The sequence below is a fragment of the Streptopelia decaocto genome (assembly GCF_964273445.1).
Source record: "Streptopelia decaocto genome assembly, chromosome: 4".
Taxonomy (NCBI): Eukaryota; Metazoa; Chordata; class Aves; order Columbiformes; family Columbidae; genus Streptopelia; species Streptopelia decaocto.
Genome location: NC_138658.1, coordinates 78,323,109 through 78,338,818, shown reverse-complemented (window position 1 = coordinate 78,338,818; position 15,710 = coordinate 78,323,109). Strand labels below are relative to the sequence as shown.

The 15,710-nt window shown below is 72.5% G+C and overlaps 1 protein-coding gene across 5 annotated transcripts; it reads left to right on the top strand.

Moving 5' to 3' along the window:
* The first annotated feature begins 9,977 nt into the window (after positions 1-9,977).
* Positions 9,978-14,435, top strand: PCGF1 (polycomb group ring finger 1). Of its 5 annotated transcripts, none has more exons than XM_082051243.1 (9): positions 9,978-10,220; positions 11,062-11,167; positions 11,375-11,527; positions 12,540-12,611; positions 12,745-12,853; positions 13,322-13,355; positions 13,568-13,651; positions 13,713-13,807; positions 14,267-14,435. In XM_082051243.1, exons 1-8 carry the CDS (start codon positions 10,125-10,127, stop codon positions 13,767-13,769), a joined length of 711 nt encoding a protein of 236 aa, XP_081907369.1. In that variant the 5' UTR covers positions 9,978-10,124; the 3' UTR covers positions 13,770-13,807; positions 14,267-14,435. The 5 variants fall into 5 exon arrangements, with proteins under 5 accessions (XP_081907369.1, XP_081907367.1, XP_081907366.1 ...); XM_082051241.1 differs by having other exon boundaries at positions 9,979-10,220; positions 13,565-13,651; positions 13,733-13,807; XM_082051240.1 differs by having other exon boundaries at positions 9,980-10,220; positions 13,727-13,807.
* Positions 14,436-15,710: the final 1,275 nt, after the last annotated feature.

Here is a 15,710-nt window from a genome sequence, read left to right as displayed (position 1 = left end):
CTTCCGTTCCCGGGCCATGGATCACGTTTCCCCCGGACCCGCCGTTCCCGGTAGCACGGACCCCATTTTCCACGGACCCGCCGTTCTGTGATCATGGATCGCAGTTCCCCCGACCCACCGTTCCCGAGTCACGGACTCTGGTTCCCGCGGACCCGCCGTTCCCGGTAGCGCGGATCCGCTGTTCCTATTAATCAGCCGTTCGCGGGACACGGACCGCGGTCCCTCCGACCCGCCGTTCCCGGGACGCTCGTACCTGGCTCGCAAAAGCGGGGCCGGCTGCAGCCCCACCGGGTGCCCGTGTGCGGGGTGCGACGATTCCGCCCGGGGCGGGCTCGGCCCCGGCCGGCGGACCGGCCCCGCTCCACCGGCGGCGGTAGCGGCCACCGAAGAGCAGCACGGGCCGGACCGGCTTGGACCGGGGCTGCCGGCGACTATCACGACAGCCGCTGCGCAAGCGGCGGGTCCGGCCCGTGAGGTGCGGCCGTGGGGCAGCCCCGCGGGTCGGTCCCGGCGGCTCCCGGGCCGGGGGTCCCGGGTCCCGGGCGGGTCACGGCTCCGGGGCAGGGGCCGGCGAGGAGGGGCGGCTGCCCGGCCACCCTGGCGCCACCGGTCTGGGGTAAATGACATTACCGGGGCCTGTGCCTGTAAATCACAGCGGCACCGGGAACCGCAGCTGCCGCATCCTGGGGGCACTGCACATCCCGGGGGCACTGCACGTCCTGGGGGCACTGCACATCCTGGGGGCACTGCGGTTCCCGGGGGCACTGCACGTCCTGGGGGCACTGCACATCCTGGGGGCACTGCACATCCCAGGGGCACTGCACGTCCTGGGGGCACTGCACATCCCGGGGGCACTGCACGTCCCGGGGGCACTGCACAATCCGGGGACACTGCATGTCCTGGGGGCACTGCACATCCCGGGGGCACTGCACGTCCCGGGGGCACTGCACGTCCTGGGGGCACTGCACATCCCAGAGGCACTGCATGCAATGCACTGCGTGTCCCAACAGACACTACACATCCTGGGCACCGCATGCAATGCACTGCATGTCCCAATGGACACTCCACACCCCGGGGGCACCAGGGCCCACACGCGCCGGGGGTGCTGGGTGGATTCAGGCTCAGCTGGCTCCGCTGCAGTGTGGGGTGACCGTCCCTGCTCCCGCAGCTCCTGCGGGGTGTGGGGCAGCTGTGGCCGCAGGGGCACCCACTCACCCAGTGCCATGGGGTGCTGATAGACAAACATATTCCCCAGGGGCACAGCCTGCCTGCACACGCATGTGTATGCGCAGCCTGCTGCACACGCATGTGTATGCGCAGCCTGCTGCACACGCATACACGCACGCGGCACAGTGCGGATGCACACATACACACACGTCCATCCCCGCCAGGCGCAGGCTGGCACACACTGCCCTGCCCAGCCCCCGTGCTGTGCCGAGCTGGCTGTGCCACTGTCCCACCACAGTGCTGGGCAGGGGTGGAACTGCCCCGTTGCATGCCAGAGGCATTTCTCTTCCCGCTGCTCCCGTGGAGCCCCATGCCACGGGTGGGAGGCCCCACGCGCCTCAGCCGGGGGGACGCTGCGCCCCGGTCTGCAGCACCAGGACCCTGCCCTGCCAGTTCCCTACAGTTTGCTGCACATGGCCCGACAGGTGCCGGGAGAAACCCACCCAGTGCTCCAGCTGCAGCCACACGGCACGGCCGTGGCTTTCCCACCAGAGAGAGCCGCCGGCTGTGGGCTGGTGCGGCAGGGAGGCTCGCCATGGCCCTGTGGACACAGCCAGCATTGGCACCGGCACTGACGCTGGCCACGGCACTGGCACTTGTGTTGGCACTTGTGTCGGCCCAGGCCCCATCAGTGCTTGTCCCAGCCCTGAGCGGCGGTGGGGAGGAAACGCCGGGTGCTGGGGGAGGGAGGAGGCAGCAGGTTAATTAAAGCCGGAGCGCGAGGCAGATGTTTGCCGTGCCCAGGGGCTGGAATGCTGCCGCTCCTGGGAGATGGATTGGGGGACGGGTGACGGGGCCGCGGGCCGTACGGGCTCATGCGGCGCCTGCCTGCGCCACGGTCCGCCCCACGCCCACGGGGTCTCCTGGGCCGCACCCCCGTCTGCAGCCTCACCAGGAGGGTGCTCGGCCCGACCCCGGTGCAGAGGGAGACCCCAGCACCAGGCACTGGCTCTGGATGGGCGGGAGGTGTCCACAGGGCAGCACACGCAGCCCCTTGGCTGGGCCGCACCCCCCTGCCCGGCTCCCCCCAGCACCGTGGCTGCGGCTGCCCCAGGGCACGGAGAGCCCCGAGGGCTGGGGAGGGCTGAGGGTGCTCAAAGCATCAGCGAGCCCTGTGCTATCCCGGCTGTGGGTGCAGGGGGTCACCCTCCCAGGGACTCCAGGGCCCTCCCCCACTGTCCCCTCCTCGTGCTGCTGGCTCTGGCTGGCCAGTGACCCTCAGGCCACCAGCAGCTGGACAGGGCTGTCTCCCTGTGCCTGTTCTTGGGTCCCCAGAGCCACCATGCAGCCCGAGCTGGGGGCCAGGCAGAGTTGCTGCTTCTGGCTCCCCCCGGCTCTGCCCCCAGCTTCACACCCCGTGGCCAGCGAGGCCTCAGGCAGGGGGACCCCATACACCCGCACTGGGAGGACTGGGACCACCCAGCGTGCGCAGGTACAAACCCACTCCTCATTCCTCGCCACAGCGTGAGCCCCCGTGGTCCCCAGAGTGTGTCCCTCCCTTCCCCATGGGGCTGGACCGGGGTTTCTCTGCGGGGCACAGCAAACACGTCCCCACATCGGGGCAGGAGTGTGACCTGGCACCTCGGTGGCCGGGATGGCCAGATGGGACACAGCAGAAGGGGCATTTGCCCAGTTCCAGGTGATAGATCAGCCTTCAGCCGTGACATTCTGTCCATGGCCACTGCAGCACCGGGCCCTGCTGGAGCTGCACCGGCTCTGCTGGGGCCGGCGCCGGGAGCGGGGCTGCGTCTCAGCATCTCACCACCCCACAGCCCACACCGGCCCAGGCTCCCTGGCCCTCACACTCCCCAGGCAGGGGGTGGGCACATGGGGGTCTGGCTGCCACCCTGCTCCATAACAGGGTCCGTTGGTGGCACTGCCCGTCCCTGCAGCCACCCCAGAGCTGCCAGCACTCCCTCGGACCCCACCACCGGCCCCGTGCCCATCCCGCACTGTGCCCGCGTTGCCCATGGCCCCGGGCTGCCAATCGGAGCCGATGCAGCTGCCCAGCTTCATGGTGCCACATCCCCGCCAGCCAGCCATGCCGGTGTCCCTGTCCCCTGCAGGGCGTCCTGCTGCGCTCAGGTGGTGCTGCTGGGACAGGAGCTGTGGAAGCGGGTCCCTGCCAGCCCCTCATGCCGACCGCAGCCAGTGCGTGGCAATTAAGCAGCGGAGGCCTGGTAGGGCCCCACGTTACCATCGGCAAGATGCTGCCAAGCCGCCCGCACCCGCCCGCTCCCCCCCGTAATCTCATTACCGTTGGACGTCCCCTTCTTCCTCCCGCTTCCCCCCAAACCCGCTGGCAAACTGTAGGGACAGTCAGCTCCTCTCTGGCTGCTGGGTTAATTCTGGGCTAATTAGATGAAGCCAGCCCAGATTGGATTACTTTAGCCTGCATTTGGTCCTCCAGTCCTTGGCTTGCGGCTCCCGGGGGAGCTGCTGGCGCCTCCTGCCTCAATCAGACACTTCTTAACCGCATGAAACACTCCCGGTGCCCCCTGCCGCCTGCCCTGGGCTGGGCGCCGGCACCCGGCCGGGGTGCGCGGGGTGCGCGGGGTGCGCAGGGTGGCAGCCGCTGGGCGCACGGTCCGTCCCCCCGACCCGCCGGGAGCGCCGGGGCAGCGCGAGCAGCACCCGGCACGGCGGGAGGCGGCCGGACCCGCGCCCGGGGACCCGCGCGTCACGGTGACCGTCACGGTGACCGTCGGCTCCTGCACGGCGGCCTCGGGGAGGAGCCGGGTGCGGCGGGGCCGCGGGGGCGCCGCTGGGCAGGGCCGCGGGCAGCCGTGCCCCTGACTGCACCTCCCCGCCCGGGGGAAGGTCGTGGGGAGCCCTGCAGGTGGGGGCACCTCCCACGGGCAGCTCGGAGCCCCCAGGCCTTCAGGGGGGCGATGGCTTGTGGGGAGGGCTGGGGGTGGAGATGGAGAGGGGGTTCGGGGGTGCTGAGGGAGGGGCTCATGCACAGGGCCAGGCAGGCACAGCGCCGGCAGGGTGGGCAGCGTCGGCCCCCGCCCGGCTCACTCCTCCGCCCGGGTCCGGCGGTGCCGGAGCCGCGGGCAGGCACACCGGGATCCTCTGCCGTGCTCCAGCCTCCCTGACCGGGCCAAGCGTTCCTGGGCGCGCCGGTGCCCCCAGCCCCATCACTGCCTCCCCCGGGGCCTGAGACTGCCTGGGGCTGCTGGGGGTTCCTGCCTGGCAGGAGGCTGCAGGTGCCGGTGCTGCCCGTGCCGCGGTGCCATCAGGTGCTGGCGGCCGTGGCCGTGGCTGCCGTGGGGCCGTTGACAGAAGCCGTCGCTCAGAACCTCGTTATCAAAGGCCGAGGGCAGGTAATTGGATTCTGCAAATCCAATCAGGTGCATTAGGCAGGAGTTCAGTCCATAACCGCCCAGCCCCCCGGCCGCCCGCAACGCAGCCCGCGGGGCCCCCTGCCCGCCCTGCCCGCCCCACCCGCCCCGCCCGCCCTGCCCGTCCTGCCCGTCCCGTCCGTCCTGCCTGCCCTGCCCGTCCTGCCCGTCCTGCCCGCCCCACCCGCCCCACCCGCCCCGCCCGCCCTGCCCGCCCCGCCCGCCCCGCCCGCCCCGCCCGTCCTGCCCGTCCTGCCCGTCCTGCCCGCCCTGCCCGTCCCGCCCGTCCTGCCCGTCCTGCCTGTCCTGCCCCCTGCCCGCCCTGCCTGTCCTGCCATTCTGCCCATCCTGCCCGTCCAGCCCATCCTGCCCGCCCTGCCCGTCCTGCCCACCCTGCCTGTCCTGCCACTCTGCCCATCCTGCCCGTCCTGCCCATCCTGCCCATCCAGCCCATCCTGCCCGCCCTGCCCGTCCTGCCCACCCTGCCTGTCCTGCCACACTGCCCGTCCTGCCCGCCCTGCCTCTCCTGCCCGTTGTGCCTGCCATGCCCGCCCTGCCCGTCCTGCCTGTCCTGCCCGTCCTGCCCATTCTGCCCATCCTGCCCGCCCTGCCCGTCCAGCCCATCCTGCCCATCCTGCCCGTCCTGCCCATCTGCCCATCCTGCCTGTCCTGCCCATCCTGCCCATTCTGCCCATCCTGCCTGTCCTGCCCGTCCTGCCCGCCCTGCCCATCCTGCCCATCCTGCCCGTCCTGCCCATCCTGCCCGTCCTGCCCGTCCTACCTGTCCTGCCCATCCTGCCCATTCTGCCCGTCCTGCCCGTCCTGCCCGCCCTGCCCATTCTGCCCGTCCTGCCCGTCCTGCCCGTCCTGCCCGCCCTGCCCATTCTGCCCGTCCTGCCCGTCCTGCCCGCCCTGCCCATCCTGCCCCAGGACCCGCCGGCCCGAGCCCCGCTGTGGTCGCTGCTGTCCTGAGCCGGGTCTGGCCGTGGCCCCCCCGCCTGCCCCGGGCAGAGCGCGGCTGCCCTGTGCTCACAAGTGTGTCCAGTCTCAGCCCGGCCGGGAAAGCCCCGGCCACGCTTACCAGAAGGAGCCGCCCAGGCCCCGCGCAGCTCCGCAGCGGAAATGGAGCTGAATATTTGAGCAGGTCTCTGCTAAAAGCACTGGCCCACCCGGCCCCGGAGCCTCTCTGAGGCCGGGAGAAGTGCCGGCTGCCGCCCAGGCATTAATTATTTACAGGGAGATAGAGCTGCGCGGCTTCATGCGTGCCAGGCTGGCAAGCACGGCCCTGGGGAGCGCTGGCTGCCGGCTCCCCGGCCCCCATGCCCAGCATGGACAGGGACCATGTGTGCGCACCCCATCCTGGTGCTGCAGGCCCCCCAGCCCCTCCACAGCCCCTCATCCCTGCGGGTGCCCTGCCTGGGCAGTGCCGGAGCTGCCCTGCGGACCCCGCACCTCACCAGCCTGGGGGGCACGGGTCAGGCTGGCGTGCGCGGGGGGCACGAGCGGGAGCACACGGGTGGGATGTGCGCTCATGCACACGAACAGGGGCTGTCAGCACAGGTGACAGTAGGTGCAGGTGTGCAGGGTCCTGCTGCCATGAGAATGGGGGTGAGCATGAGGTGGGGCGTGAGGAGACGGCGTGTGGGGCGCAGAGAGCTCTGTGCTGGCGTCAGAGGGTGCCGCAGGGACGTGCACCAAGCAGGCACCCCTGCGCAGCACACGCCAGTGCTTGTCCCTGCCCTGCTGTCCCCTCGCCAGCGCTGCCTCACTCTGGATCAGCACCACAACCCACCCGTCCTGCTGGCCTGGGCCGAGGGGCGACATGGGGGTGCAAGGGGCGTGCGCAGGGCACACGTGGGGCCGGGCGGCGGGCAGGCAGCGTCCACCATGGTGCCGTGCTCAGGGCTTTCAGCGCTGCTGCTGCTGCTGCTCGTGCAGTGCTGGTGCACAGTGCAGTGCCAGTGCTGGTGCCAGAGGTCAACTGGTGTGGTGCCAGTACCGCTGTGGTGCTGGTGCTCAGTTCAGTGCCAGTGCTGGTGCTCAGAGCGGTGCTGGTGCTGGGTGCGGTGCCAGTACTGAGTGCGATGCCAGTGTGGGGTGCGGTGCCGGTGCTGAGTGCGATGCCGGTGCCGGGTGCGGTGTTGGTGCCGGGTGTGGTGCCGATGCTGAGCGCGACGCCAGTGCCGGGTGCCGGGTGCGGTGCTGGTGCCGGGTGCGGTGCCGGTGCCGGGTGCGGTGCCGGTGCCGGGTGCAGCGCGGCACGGGCAGTGAGCGATGCTGCCCTGCCCCAGGGCTGCGGTGGCCGGGCCGTGACCCCCGCAGCCCCCAGCCCGGCCGCTCCGCCCAGGAACTGCCCCTGGCAGGTACAAATGGGGACGGGTCCTGCCCAGACCGGGGGTCACCCGCCCTACCCTCATTTCTCACCCCCCGGCGAGGAGGGGCCGGGGGTGGGGGGGCGGGCGGGCAGGCTCCGGCGCGCAGTGGGTGGGTGGGTCGTGGGGGCCACGATCCTGCCCGCCTCTGCCCGTGGGGCGCCGGGGAGGGGGCCCACGCCGCTCCCAGTGGGGTCCCCTCCCGGGGCACCGGAGCCCAGCCATGCAGGAGGCAGGGACGCCGTGGGGACACACCGGGGTCGCCGGGGCTCAGGCGGTGCCAGCTGCGCTGCACAGGGCCAGGCTGAACCACTGCGGTCGGTCACAGGGGGCCGGGACAGCCCGGCCAGCTGGACTGGGCCACACTGGGCTGACTGGGACCCGGAGTACATAAACTGACCCGGATCACGAGGGGAATGGGACCGGGAGCAGGACCCGTCCAGGAGCATCCGGGCCGGGGGTTCCAGCCGCAGCCGCCTGCTCGGTGTGTGAGGACGCCGGTGGGGCCGGGGACGGTTCCGGTTCGCCCACGGGCCCCGCAGCTGCCGCTCCCCGCTGAACCGAAGGCGTCCGGCCCCGCACACTCCATCAGGGGGGCAGATGTCGCCGCTCCAGCGCGGCCGCTCCTGCGGGCACTGCCGGGCCGCAGGGGGCCGGAGCCCCGTTAGCCCGCGGGGCTGGGGCCGGGGCCGGGCTGGCAGCGCGGCTGCGAGCCGAGGAGCTGCGAGCCGAGGAGCTCCGTGCCGGGGCCGCGCCCGGGCCGGCTCGCTGGGGCGCGGCATTTGGGCTCCCCGGGCATTTAATCACCTCCCGCGAGCCCCCGGAGCGACAGCGCGGACGCTCGGCCGATGCGCGCGGGGCGCGCGGGGAACATCGGCTGCGAGCGGCGGTGCCGGCCCGGCCCGGGCTCCCGCCGCGTCCCCGCCCGCTCCCACGTACCCCGCGGGGCAGCAGCCGCCCCCGCCCGCCCAGCCTCGGGGGGGCCGCGCAGCCTCCCCGCGCCGGCAGCCCCCGCCGGGTCCCCAGGCGGCACTTGTTGCTCGGGATTGGAGCAATAATCGTAACCATAACGAGCCATTACGGCCTTCTGCTTTGCATTAGCGGGGCCGCTCCTTCCCCTCCAGAGCCCTGATCCAATCACCCCCCATTAGCGCGGCTCCAGGCTCCGGCGGGCAGCGCCAGGGAGCCCGCCCGCCGCCCGCCAGCGCCGCGGCACCGGCACCCCCGGCACCGGCAGCCCCGGCACCCCGATCCGCCAGCGCCGCGGCACCGGCACCCCCGGCACCGGCACCCCCGGCACCCCGATCCGCCAGCGCCGCGGCACCGGCACCCCCGGCACCCCCGGCACCCCCATCCGCCAGCGCCGTGGCACCGGCACCCCCGGCACCCCCGGCACCCCCATCCGCCAGCGCCGCGGCACCGGCACCCCCGGCACCCCCGGCACCCCCATCCGCCAGCGCCGCGGCACCGGCACCCCCGGCTTGCCAGTGCTAGCAACGCCCCTTGACCCCCCAGCCTGGGACCCTGCAGTCTTGCTCTCTGCACCCCTGCCCAGACCCCTGCACCCTCTGCCCCCAGCACAGCCCCCTCCACCTCCCGCTGGTACAGCCCTTGCACCCACTGTCCCCCAGTTCAGCCCCCTACGTGCCCCCCCAGGCCCCCACGCACCCCTCATGGCCCCTGCCCCAGCAGTGCCTGTGCAGAGGGGACACTGCCCGCTGCCAGAAGCCCTGCCCCTTGACATTGGGTCCATGGAGTCACAGCTGGTTTGGGTTGCAGGGCCCTCCCCAGCCCCCCAGTGCCCCCCTGCCATGACAGGGACATCTGCACCAGCTCAGGTTGCTCAGAGCCCCGTCCAGCCTGGCCTGGGATGTCTCAGGGATGGTTCATCCTCCACCTCTCTGGGAACCTGCCCAGGCTCTCACCGCCCTCGTGGGGAGGAATTTCTCTCTTACATCTAATGTAAATCACTGCTCTTTCAGTTTAAAGCCGTCACCCCTTGTCCTGTCAACTACGTGCCCTTGTATTAATAAAAAGTTTGTCCCCATCTTTTGTGTAGGTCCCTTTAGGTGGTGGAGGCCACACTCAAGTCTCCCTGGAGCTTCTCTTCTCCAGCTGAACCCCCCAGCCCTCTCACCTGTCCCCAGCAGAGCTGTTCCAGCCTCGGGTCATTCCTGGGGCTGCTCTGGCCCCGCTCAGCAGCTCCATGTGTGTCTGTGCTGAGGACCCAGAGCTGGCCCAGCACTGCAGGGGGGTCTCACAGAGCGGGGCAGAGAGGCAGGATCCCCCAAACCTGCTGCCCACGCTGCGGGTGACACAGCCAGGACACGGGTGGGTTCTGGGCTGTGGGTGCACATTGTGGGTCCTGCTGAGCTTCTCATCAGCCAGCGCCCCAAGTCCTCCTCCTCGGAGCTGCTCTCAGCCCAGCGCTGCCCAGCTCGTGCTCGTGCTCGGGGCTGCCCCGACCCATGCGCAAGACCTCGCACTTGGCCTTGACCTTCACGAGGTTCGCACGGTGGGCGCGGCCCCTCACAGGGCCCCTGGTGCAGACCGCACGGGCGGCTGCGGGGCACGGCAGGGCTGGGCACGGACCCCCCTTGCTGGGGCACGGTCCCCAACGCAGCCCCGTGGGTCACAGCCCCGAACGGCCCCGCCGCCCGCACCGGGGCAGGACGGGACCCTCGGGACCGCGGAGCCCACGGTGTCCCCGGGACCCCCCGCCCTCGGCCCCGCGGAGCTCTGCTGCCCCCTGGCGGCGGCCCGGGCACCCCCCTCCCCCCCCCCCACCCCCCGCACACAGCGGCCTCTCCGATTGGCGAAGGCTGCCGTCTGTCAAGAGAGCGCCCCCCGCCATTGGGGGACACCCGCCCCGAAGCGGGTCTGCGGTCCCTGCCCGGCGCGCTGCCCGTACAACGGCGGCGGGGGCCCCTCGGTCACGGGCGGGCGGGACGGGGGCTCCGCCGCACCGAGCGCCCCGGGAACCCCGGGTGTCCCTGCGGGTCGGGGGCAGCGCAGTCCCCGCCGCGCCCAGCAGGGGGCAGGCGCGCTCCGCGGCGGCCCGGCCTTCCCGGCATGCCTGGCGGCGCGCGCGGCGCGGCGGGAGCTGTAGTCACGGCGTGGGCGGCGGCGGCGGCCCCGCCCCGAACCCGGAAGTGAGCGGGGAGGCGGAGGAGGTTCTAAGATGGCGTCGCCTCCTCAGGGGGGCCCGATGGCGATCGCCATGCGGCTGCGGAACCAGCTCCAGGCCGTCTACAAGATGGACCCGCTCCGGAACGAGGCGAGCGGCAGCGGCGGCGTCCGGGCCGGCGCATGCGTGGGCGGAAGAGGCCGCCGCGCCGCTGCTCGGGGGGCGCCGGGGCCGCGCAGGCGCTGTTCGCCCGCCCCGCGCATGCGCCGGGCCGCCCACGCCCCGGGAGGGCGGGGCCGCGGGGGCGGGGTGGGGCCAGGGGCGGGGCGCGCGCAGAGGGGCGCGGCCAGGTGTGAGGGGCGGGGCGCAGGTGAGGGCGGGGCCAGGCACTGGGGGCGGGGCCAGGGGCAGGGTGTGGCACCGCGGATTTAAACCCTGTCCTGGCCGGGGAACGGGCTTCCTGGGCCGGGCTGGGCTGGGCTGGCTCGGCTCTGTGAGGCTGTGGGTGCCAGGCAGCCCCACCCCAGCAGGCGCTGGGCACCGAAGCAGGGGAGGAATCAGCCACCAGCCCTGTCCCCCTGCCCCGTCACACTGGCAGCTCCGCCCGGGGCCCCGGGGCCGGGCCGTGGGGTGAGGCTGGGTGCCGGTGCGGGTACCGGGAGGCTCTGAGCCGCTGTCCCACAAGCCCGCTCTGTGAGGGGTCCCTCTGCCCATGCTGGGTGGGAGGTGCCCCCAGCCCCGTGTCCCCTGCTGTGCTGCCCATGGGGCACCTTGCCCAGTGTTACGGGGGTTGCTGCTGTCTGTGGGGCAGGCGGGGGCCGTGTGGGGGTGAGAGCCCGAGCAGCGGGGCCGCTCAGGGTGCCTGCAGCTGCCAGCCCAGCGGGCAGGGACCAGGTGACCTGCAGGTGCCAGCCCAGCGGGCAGGGACCAGGTGACCTGCAGGTGCCAGCCCAGCGGGCGGGGACCAGGTGACCGTGGCGCGTCTCTGCAGGAGGAGGTGAAGGTGAAGATGAAAGAGCTGAACGAGCACATCGTGTGCTGCCTGTGCGCCGGGTACTTCATCGACGCCACCACCATCACCGAGTGCCTGCACACCTGTGAGTCCCCGCCTGCCTGCCGGCTCCATCGCTGCGGGGTCCCCAGGGTGTCCCGCGGAGCTGCCCGTCCCCACCGCGGGTCAGCGCTGCGCCGGGGCCGGGGCTCCTGCCTGGGGGGCCCAGGGGAAGGTGTCCCCTGGTCAGCACTGGTGTTTGGGGCTGTGGGGCTGTGCCCCCCCGGCCCCTGACACCCCCCTCTGGCTGCAGTCTGCAAGAGCTGCATCGTCAAGTACCTGCAGACCAGCAAGTACTGCCCCATGTGCAACACCAAGATCCACGAGACGCAGCCGCTGCTCAACCTCAAGCTGGACCGCGTCATGCAGGACATCGTCTACAAGCTGGTGCCCGGCCTGCAGGAGAGTGAGTGTCCCAGCGGCCAGGATCGGGTGTCCCCTGTCACCGCGGTCCTGCGGAGGAGGCGGGAAGGGCCCAGGGCAGGGGCAAGGGGAGGAACTGGACATGTTTGGGAGGCACCTCACTGTGGGGTGTGGGAGTCTGTCCATGGGTCTTCAAAACGCTGCTGACCCTGTCTGTTGCGGATACTAAACCTGGCGGGGGGGACAGCTTAGTGTGCCAAACTGGTTGTAGAGGGAAAGGCAGGACAAACAGCCTCCAGGCATGGCAGCAAGGGCCAGGGACCGCGGGGACCGCGCCCGGGAAGCACACGGGGCTGCTCGGGCACGGGGAGCGGAGGGGCGTGCTCTGCCCTGGTGCCGCGCGGTTCGGAAGGTCCGGGTGTGGGGACCTGCTGGAGGCTCTGGCTGTGCCGGGGCTCCGCGCCTTTCCCTTGGCGGTGCCGGCAGGGGAGCGGCTGCCGGATGGGGAACGGAGCAGGGAGGTGGGTGCTGTGCCAGGGCTCAGCACCGCGGGGCTGGAGCCGCGTGAGCGGCGTCCCTGGGGCCGGGCGCTGAGTGACGGCGCGGTGAACCGGTGGCGGTGAACGCAAAGCAGCACGCGGGGGGGCAGCCCCGCACCGCAGCCTCGGGATTAGCCACTGTCACTCAGGACGGGGACGGCGCTGGGGACGCCTCTCTGGAAATGTCACACAGCCACACGGGGGTGGGGGCCTGGGCTGGATGGGGGCACAGCGACACGCAGCGTGGGCCCTGCTCCCCCACCCTGCCGCGGAGCGGGGGGGACTGGGGAAGGGCATCGGGGACGTGTCTGTGTGGGCTGGGACAGGGACTGGGGCCCCCCCTGCGCCAGGGGTCGGTGGAGCCCCCCGGGGCACAGAGGAGGAGAACGGGGAAGGAGAGTCTGGTTTCTGGCAGCATGAGCACCGCTGTGCCGAGGGCAGACGGACCCACCTCTGGGTGCTGGGGGGCACGGGGGCGAGCGGCGTCCCTGAGCAGCACCGGCCTCTCGTCCGCAGGCGAAGAGAAGAGGATCCGGGAGTTCTACCAGTCCCGCGGCCTCGACCGGGTGACGCAGCCCAGTGGCGAGGGTGGGCGCGGGGACCCTGGGGGCCTGGGGGCCGCCGAGCGGGGTGTGGGGTCTCGCTGTGGCAATCCGGCAGCGCCACGGTGCCGGCACGGCAGCCATGGGCTGACTCCTGCCCCCTCCGCTCGCTTCCCCAGACACGGTTGGGGGTGACCCCATGGGGCTGCCCTACAGCACCTTCGATCACTCCCGCGCCCACTACTTCCGCTACGACGAGCACGTCTCGCTGTGCCTGGAGAAGCAGAGGTGAGCGCGGGCAGGGCTGCGGGACAGGGAGGGCTGGGGGGCACCAGCATTGCTGCGTCCCCTGGCCCCTGCGGAGGGGGACGCGGCTGAGCTGGGGCGTCCTGCCGCCCCTCTGGAGCTGCCCCAGCCCAGTCCCCCGAGGCCGCAGCGTTCACCGCTGCCGGGCGGGCGCTGCGCAGCTGCCTGCCGCTCCGACAGCAAAGTCAATAAGCGGCAGCTCTGGGGGCTGCGGTGGGATCGATGGCTGCAGCTCAGCTGCCACCGTGCTGTCCCCGTGCCGCTCAGCTGCCACCGTGCTGTCCCCGTGCCGCTCAGCCGTCCCCGGCTCCGTGCGCATGACGGGCGGGCAGGGGGAGCGCTGGGGCGGGCGGGGGCACCCAGCCCAGGGCAGCCTGTGCCCCTGCAGGGGGCTGTGCCCACAGGGGGTACAGCCCACAGCCCCCTCCCTGCTGCCCCTTCTCTCCGCAGCTCCAGCAAGGACAAGAGCAAGGCCGTGCTGCAGGTGAGCGGGGGTCCCTGTGGCCGCCCTGCCGCTGCTCCGGGCCCGAGCCCCCGGGCTCTGCCCAGACCTGGCCCCACAGCCCTCGCCCGGGCTCGGCTCGGTGCGTGGGCTCCCGGGCTGGGCCGAGGGGAGCTGGGGCCTCGCCACGCACCGGCGCTGGTCCCGTGGGGCTGGGGCTCCCGCACCCCTGACCCACTCCGCCCTTGCAGCAGAAGTATGTGAGGTGCTCCGTGCGGGCGCAGATCCGGCACCTGCGGAGGGTCCTGTGCCACCGCCTGGGGCTGCCGCTGCAGCACGTGAGTCTGGGCGCTGGGGGTCACAGTGCTGGGTGGGGGTCATGAGCCCCCTGTGACGCAGCCTCCCCTGCGTAGGTGCAGATCCTGTTCAACAACGAGGCCCTTCCCGACCACATGACGATGAAGCAGCTCTGGCTCTCGCGCTGGTTTGGCAAGGTGGGCCTCCCCGGGTGGGATGGGACGCACTGCCCACCCCACTGTGGCCCCCCCAGCACAGCTCGGGGTGGGGGTGGAGCTCCACGGCTCCGGCGGGGGGACCGTCCCCGGGAGGCGGCTCGGTGCGGCGCTGGGCTGAGGCCGTGAGGCCAAGTCAGGAACCGGAGAGTCAAAGATGATTAATGTCGCTCGCTGGTGACCCGGGTTGCCCACGGCCGCCCCACAGCCGCCCCACAGCCGCCCAGCCCGCGGCTCCTCGCGGGTCAGCAGGGGGACGGGTCCCAGAAGGGGATGGACAAGTTCACGGGGCAGCCCGGGGCTCTCCCTGCGGGGAGGGGTCGCTGCCGCCCGCCCGCGGGTCCGGGGTGGGGGTGTCTGCGTGGACTGGCCGCCCCGGGATGGGGGAGCCTGCCCTGGGGCGGGGGTGCCGGCAGCCCTGACTCCCCCGTTCCCTTGCAGCCCGCGCCCCTCCTGCTGCACTACAGCATCAAGGACAAGAGGAGGTAGGGGCTGGGGGCGGGCGCTACCCCCAGAGCGCAGCCCTGCTCCCCTTGCCCCCCGCTCTGCTCCCCCTAACTTAATACCCCTCCTGCTCAAGTATATTTTTTGAATAAAACTGTGGAAAATACCCCCTGAGTCCTTCTTCCATCCTGGGGGAGCTTTGGTGGGGCTGAGGGTCTCTCTCTGCTACTGGGGTCTCTGCGGTGGGCCTGGGGGCCCTGCTGAGCACCCCACACCTCCAGGAGTGGGGCTGGGGGTAGCAGTGCCCCCAGGAAGGGCTGCAGACGTGGGGGGTGCAGTGCTGGGAGGGGCTGAGCCCTGGGGTGCTCTGGGGGGGATGGTGCTGGGGGCCCTGGAGAGCAGATGCAGCATTGGGGAGGGGGGGGGGCTGGGGATGCACGGTGGGCAGTGGGTGCGGGGGGAGACTCGGCTGGGGGGTGCAGTGGGGGGTGCTGGAGGTGGAGATGGGCTTCGGGGGGTGCAGCCCCTCCCGGTTCCTCTCCCGCGCGCAGTTGTGCGGGCGCTCGGCAGATTAATCACGGTCACGGCTGCCTGGCGCACGTCCCGGCCCCCCCGCGCCGCCGCCGGTGCCAGAATCCCGATGAGGAGTGATGGGGAAATAACACGCCTGTCGCCTCGGCGCAGGCTGCGCGCCCCCCCGCCGCCCGCGCATAATGAGCCGTAATAAAGTCATGGGCCCTTTGATTGCCTGAGCGGGGGCGGGGACGGGGCGCCCCCCCAGCTCCCCAGCGCTCGCCTAATTAGCTCGCTATTGTGGGGACAATATCGCAGCCATCTGGGCCGCTGCCGGAGCGCGGCGGGGTCGGGCCCAGCTGCCGGCGCGGGGCGGCCCGGGGGTCCCCGGGCGCGGGGGTCCCTCCCGGTGCGGAGCTGGGGCCGCGCTCCGCCCGCCCGGGCGCCGCGAACACGATCCGGCGGCTGCGGCCGCCGCTCCGTGCGGAGCAACAAGCAGGTGCCGGCCGCGAGGGGCCCCGGCCGCGGGGCGGGGCTCGGGGACGGGGCGCGGGTGTCCTTGGAGCGGTGGCCGGAGCCGGATGGGACGTCCCCGTGGGCCCTGGTGCTGCTGACAGCCCCGTCCCGCTCTGTCCCGCCCCGCACGGCGCTGGTGGTGCCGGGGCTCGCGGAGCCGGGCGGCCCGTCCTGGGGGCCCGTCCTCAGTGACCGTGGCACGGAGCCGTCAGGGAGCCGTCCCCTCCGGGGGTCCCCAGCCGTTGCGGGGCGCGGCCGCGGCCCCTCCCACACCCCCGGCCCCGCACCGCGGCTGACCCCGCGGCCGGGACCCCGCGCAGCCGCCGCCGCCGGGGGATCCGGTTACCGGCCCCTCTCCCCGGCCCAGCTGTCGGCCATCCCTCACTCGGGGCGGCCGCGGCCCCCCCGTGCC

Excerpts from the sequence above, each read along its gene's own strand:
- PCGF1 (XM_082051239.1), top strand. The coding sequence starts at position 10,125 with ATGGCGTCGCCTCCTCAGGGGGGCCCGATGGCGATCGCCATGCGGCTG. Across the intron at positions 13,356-13,564 it reads AGAGCAAGGCCGTGCTGCAG|CAGAAGTATGTGAGGTGCTC; the intron begins GTGAGCGGGGGT and ends CCGCCCTTGCAG. Across the intron at positions 13,808-14,266 it reads TCTCGCGCTGGTTTGGCAAG|CCCGCGCCCCTCCTGCTGCA; the intron begins GTGGGCCTCCCC and ends GTTCCCTTGCAG.